General features: G+C 40.0%; 1 protein-coding gene across 2 annotated transcripts in view; it reads right to left on the bottom strand.

The window, feature by feature from the left end:
* Positions 1-4,013: 4,013 nt before the first annotated feature.
* The window catches only part of LOC124258292 (pre-mRNA-splicing factor SLU7-like), a 51,212-nt gene continuing 48,739 nt past the window's right edge, over positions 4,014-6,486 (bottom strand). For both annotated transcript variants that reach the window (XM_046692363.1, XM_046692362.1), the window contains exon 15: positions 4,014-4,713. In XM_046692363.1, coding sequence (XP_046548319.1) covers positions 4,540-4,713 — 174 coding nt within the window. In that variant the 3' untranslated portion in view covers positions 4,014-4,539. The remainder of the gene's footprint in view (positions 4,714-6,486) is intronic.

Genomic DNA, 6,486 nt, shown 5'->3' with positions numbered 1-6,486 from the left:
CCAGAACACGGGCTTCACACATTGTACCCATGTGGGGAATCGAACATGTGATGTTGATTTTAAGGGGGTCAGTAATTTTGTGCATAAAAATCTGAAAAAAATATCCTCTGTGTGTGTGTGTTTCATTGATTGTACATGACATGCAGGGATCACTTACTTTGTACAGACATTTGGGGGGCAGGGGGTCAGTCACATTGTACATGCTTCTTCATAAAAATCATCAACACCCTAATGGTCCCTAATTGCATACATACAAACATGTGTGTGTGCGTGTGTGTGCACGGACGCTTGCATGAGAGTTACTGCATTGATACTGTGCATCTTGCACTTTGAAAAATGCTATCATAAACGTTACATTCAACTTAATCTCGCTACAATCCATACAATAACAGCTTGGTCGCTGCCCTTCCAACTTTATTGGTATCAGGTGAGCTGCAGACCCTGTTGACACATCATCTGAACCTGTCCCTGTACAGCTGCTGACACCAACTATCTGTCTACAGTTTACTGCCTATATTACCATGGCTGAAACTCACAATGGCAAACAGATGGAGGCTTGTGTAGCTGACTTTCATTGCAAATTTAGAACCTTCATCCAGCATGTATACATGCTACCTGTGTAAATGAATACGTTTCCATTCCTCCCGCTAGAATAAATAACTTCAAGAATGACAATCAAAACTTTATACCTGACAAACATGTCATAACACACAGAAAGAGGATATCAAATATATGCTGGATAAAGTTCTATAGCACACGGGCATATACCTATCACACCTATCTCAACATACCACAAGTAACTGAACCTTTGTAAGTTTGTTTAATGCCATACTTCAATATTTAGGCTATATGACTGCAGTTTGTAAATAATCGGTCTGGACCTGAAACTCTAGTGACTGACATCAGGAGGGTCAGTCTATGCTGGGATACGATGACATAGGGGGATGATCCTTAAACACATGCCATCAATCTAATGTTCATTTATGTTAAGAGCAAACGTTAAGATAGTTTCATCTGTGAGAAACACGATTTTCACATTTGCAGTTCACATATACAAGCATACATTTTTTTTCCAGAATCAGGCCTATATGAAAACATAAATTGAAATGACTGGTTCATTACATTTTACCTTACTAATGGGTTCTTCCTGAGCTACACTGCATACAAACAGAACAAGTTCAGTAAACTATGGTTATAACAGACTCAATGGGACCACTAATTTACATTGGTTATAAAGTAGTATGTTTAGATCCCAGTTAGAATTGGTCTTCAGCAACCCATGCTTGTCGTAAGAGGTGACTAACGGGATCAGGTGGTCATGCTCGTGGACTTGGTTGACACTACCATGTATCCCAATTGTGTAGATCAATGCTCATGATGTTAATCACTGGATTGTGTGGTCAGATTTACAGACCCCCACCATATAGCTGGAATATTGTCGAGTGCGGCATTAAACAACAAACATACAATCAAGATTTCTTGTGGATGTGGAAAGGGTTTGTCTCTTCTATTTACATACCTTTTGAAAAAAAAGGTTTGTTATATCTGTCAGTTCTATATGGAGTTCGTTAGAAACATAGCTTACTGTACGTGGACACAATATCAGTCAGGGTGTGGCCAATGGATTCACATTCCTGTCACCTCTTGCAAATAGCACTGGGTCCTGTGGATCTATTCTGACCAGGAAACCCCAAGGATAAAGTAACAACCTTGACAACAACTAAGTACAGGTGAGCTAACACCAGAATGATAAACATGGCATCAACCACATCTGTGAACAACAGCTTATCATGAAAAACGAAAACCTGTCACAAATATAAAATTTTATTCACATTATATATACATCATATGTACATTCTCAGATGAAGTATTATGGACGCACATTGTGTTGACATGATACTGTATGACTAATATAATGAAATAACCATGAATTTTAAAACATGCTAGGAGTGCTGGCTTGACTCCAGCAGAGTAACAACATCATATGTTATGAAACAACTCTATTCTGTTCAAATTCTGTGACTAAAGAAACACAGATGAAACACAAATGACTTTTCCTGCAGCATCTGATTGAAACAAGAGTGACATGTTTGAAAACTGCTACTTGTGGAAGGTATAGTGGCTGTCTGAAGGTGAGTGCGTGAGTGAGTGAGTTTAGTTTAGTTTTACATCGCACTCAGCAATATTCCAGCTATTTGACGTCGGTCTGTAAAGAATTGAGTCTGGACCAGACAATCCAGTGATCAACAGTATGAGCATCGATCTACAAAATTTGGATACGATGACATGTGTCAACCAAGCCTGACCACCCGATCCCGTCAGTGTGGTCATGCTTGTTTTCATGCCCAAGTATCATTGCTCATAAAAAAAAACAATTGTTATTTTCTTGTACTGACTCTAATTTAGTGTCACATAGCTGGAACTTTGCTGAATGAAGCATAAACCAGTAGAGAAGAAACACAAAACAAACACTTCTTTGAGTGGCATTTTTAGAAGTGGAGAGTCAGATAAGGACAAACTTTATAGATGTACAACTTCTTTATACAGGTGTTGTGACGTTTTGATACAGATTCTTGTATCATATTTGCTTGGCAACAATACAAGAATCTGTATCAAAACATCACATCACCTGTATAAAGAAGTTGTTCATCCATAAAGTTTGCCCTTATAAAGGAAACACTTTCATGCTGTCATATATAATCAACACAATGGTCACGATATCATGGTTCAGAGCATATCCCGTTTAACAACTGAACACTGGAACAGTCAGGATCTAAACATTGGTTACAGGAACACAAAACAGAGGTGCTTATATCAGAGCATATCGTTTAACAACTGAACACTGGAACAGTCAGGATCTAAACATCTATTACAGGAACACAAAACAAGTTGGAGGTGACATTTCTTGGTTCAGAGCATATCCCGTTTAACAACTGAACACTGGAACAGTCAGGATCTAAACATCTATTACAGGAACACAAAACAAGTTGGAGGTGACATATCTTGGTTCAGAGCATATCCCGTTTAACAACTGAACACTGGAACAGTCAGGATCTAAACATCTATTACAGGAACACAAAACAAGTTGGAGGTGACATTTCTTGGTTCAGAGCATATCCCGTTTAACAACTGAACACTGGAACAGTCAGGATCTAAACATCTATTACAGGAACACAAAACAAATTGGAGGTGACATTCCTTGGCATTACAACAACATCAATGATGTTGCTGACATCCCTCCTGGCATAGAGGCTGGTTAATGTTCACCTGACATTCAAACATTGCCATTGTCAACAGCCCTGAAGCACCAGCAAGTATTTATAACCAAATCCAGTTGCCACGATTGTCAGTATGGCAGATGGTTCGCTTCAAGCAGGGAACTTTCAAGGGTTGCAAATCTTGTCATTTCAACCTCATAACATTCCTGGCTGTTATTTTCAAGGAGTATAAAGTGAGGCAAATTTAAGATCATTTGTGAAACTCTTACAACAAAACAACATTTGTTGTTAGGCCAACATGATCTGTTTTTGTGGCTTTGTCCAAGAATTGCTACAGTTAACAGCAAGGTAATTTTTTCATGGGTTGCATGCAGTGGTTACAAAGGTGGATAACTGCTGGGCAGTGGTATGTTTTCAATTTAGAAAAGTGTCACCTGCTTGCCATATGTCACTTGTTCAGAGAGCAGATGGTGTACAAAGGTATAAATTACTTTATTGACAGTTTTTCCTTGGAAGAACTTTGTGTTTAATATATTTAATTAGGAATAGAATTTCACAACCCGTTTGTTTGTTAAGGCTTTCAAACTCATTAACTTACAGTAAAGGGGTTACTTGACAGAAATATTGGTAAAGTAACATTTTTCATCTCTGTAGGCATTTCAAAGTGTATATTACATCAGAAATGTATCTTTATTGATGAAGTTGAAAACTTTAATGTTGTGACAGCTTTATATCGATCTCTAGATTCCCTTATATCTCCATTTACTACTTTCAGTCTGTAGCAAAAACACTGCCAAATGTCAGATGCTTTATTAAGTAATGTTGGTAACACCACTGACAAATCATGAAGCCATCTGAAGTTTACACACAGTGTATGCAGTTTTCAAAATTCAGTACCAACAATCTGAAATACATCCTAACAAAGTAAATTAATGGATGACATAAACATGGTTTAGTCACTAATAATTGTGCATTAGCATCACCAAAGTAAGAATTTATCAAAATAAAACCGATTCCCATCTACCCCTTATCCAACATCTGCATGACATCTCCTGCAACAGCTCCAACACTGTTCACACACCCCATTGTCAGGGATTCCTTTACATTCATGACAAGGTCCCCATGAAGCTGATCAGATCAGAAATACTGACACCTGCCAAGTCCTCCTGCAACAGCTCCAACACTGTTCACACACCCCATTGTCAGGGATTCCTTTACATTCATGACAAGGTCCCCATGAAGCTGATCAGATCAGAAATACTGACACCTGCTAAGTCCTTCTACAACAGATTCCTTTAAGCTACAACAAGTGCATTAGCAATCACAAGAATGCTGCCATGGGGTCCTCCTCTCGCTGCCTCTTCATCTTCCACGCCTCCAGCTCATCCTCTGTGGGAGCCTTTGCATCATACATGCTGTTGTAGGGCCGCTTCCGCTCATCCATGGCCAGCAGCCGATCCGCACTGCGCTGGTGCTCCATCTCACGTTGTAATGCCTGGAGACAAAGAATGAAAACTTACTGAGTGCACTTAAAACTCGGTCAAAGAATGTGCTGACTGGATTGGTGGTCCTTAGTCCAAGAGGCCTGCAGAAATAGAAGAGGGCTATCTAGCTGACTGAATTTGGGTTCTTTTGTCAAAAGACCACTAGAAATAACAGTTGACTGCTCAGCTTTAGGACAGTGACCTGGTAGATGTAAATATTGCTATCATGCCATGTTGGCAAGTGAGATTTTTAGAAGCCTGAAAAATTTCACCTAAAATACTCTACTAATGAAAACGACCAGCAAAGGGGCTATACCTGAGCTAAATTTGCTGAGGTGAGGAGTTTAAAAGTAAAGCCTTCTGTGATAGATGTTAGCAATGAGATATTTCATCTCCCAACAACAAAGCCAAATTTGCCCCGGGTATGAAGAGCAGTCAGCCTCTGGTACTGTGATGTGACCCACACATGAGAGTCACTGGGTTAACATCATAGATTTACTTGCAGTAAACTATAGACTCATATATTTCTTGGGGTTCCAGCCTCTGGTACTGTGATGTGACCCACACATGAGAGTCACTGGGTTAACATCATAGATTTACTTGCAGTAAACTATAGACTCATATATTTCTTGGGGTTCCAGCCTCTGGTACTGTGATGTGACCCACACATGAGAGTCACTGGGTTAACATCATAGATTTCACTACTTTGCAGTAAACTATAGACTCATATATTTCTTGGGGTTCCAGCCTCTGGTACTGTGATGTGACCCACACATGAGAGTCACTGGGTTAACATCATAGATTTACTTGCAGTAAACTATAGACTCATATATTTCTTGGGGTTCCAGCCTCTGGTACTGTGATGTGACCCACACATGAGAGTCACTGGGTTAACATCATAGATTTACTTGCAGTAAACTATAGACTCATATATTTCTTGGGGTTCCAGCCTACTGTGATGTACACTGGGTTAACATCATAGAGTCACATGCAGTAAACTATAGACCCACAGCCTCTGGTACTGTGATGTGACCCACACATGAGAGTCACATGCAGTAAACTAAAGACTCATATATTTCTTGGGGTTCCAGCCTCTGGTACTGTGATGTGACCCACACATGAGAGTCACTGGGTTAACATCATAGAGTCACATGCAGTAAACTATAGACTCATATATTTCTTGGGGTTCCAGCCTCTGGTACTGTGATGTGACCCACACATGAGAGTCACATGCAGTAAACTATAGACTCATATATTTCTTGGGGTTACAGCCTCTGGTACTGTGATGTGACCCACACATGAGAGTCACATGCAGTAAACTAAAGACTCATATATTTCTTGGGGTTCCAGCCTCTGGTACTGTGATGTGACCCACACATGAGAGTCACTGGGTTAACATCGTAGAGTCACCACACTATAGAGAGTCACTGTGGTTAACATCATAGAGTCACACTGTGATGTGGACCCACACATGAAGTCACTGGGTTAACATCATAGATTCACATGCAGTAAACTATAGACTCATATATTTCTTGGGGTTCCAGCCTCTGGTACTGTGATGTGACCCACACATGAGAGTCACTGGGTTAACATCATAGAGTCACATGCAGTAAACTATAGACTCATATATTTCTTGGGGTTCCAGCCTCTGGTACTGTGATGTGACCCACACAGTCACTGGAGTTAAGTCATACATGCACACACAGAAACTATAGACTCATATATTTCTTGGGGTTCCAGCCTCTGGTACTGTGATGTGACCCACACATGAGAGTCACATGCAG

The sequence above is a fragment of the Haliotis rubra genome, unplaced genomic scaffold (genome assembly GCF_003918875.1).
Source record: "Haliotis rubra isolate DU_JTF1 unplaced genomic scaffold, ASM391887v1 Scf69, whole genome shotgun sequence".
Classification (NCBI taxonomy): domain Eukaryota; kingdom Metazoa; phylum Mollusca; class Gastropoda; order Lepetellida; family Haliotidae; genus Haliotis; species Haliotis rubra.
This window is presented reverse-complemented; position numbering and strand designations above follow the sequence as displayed.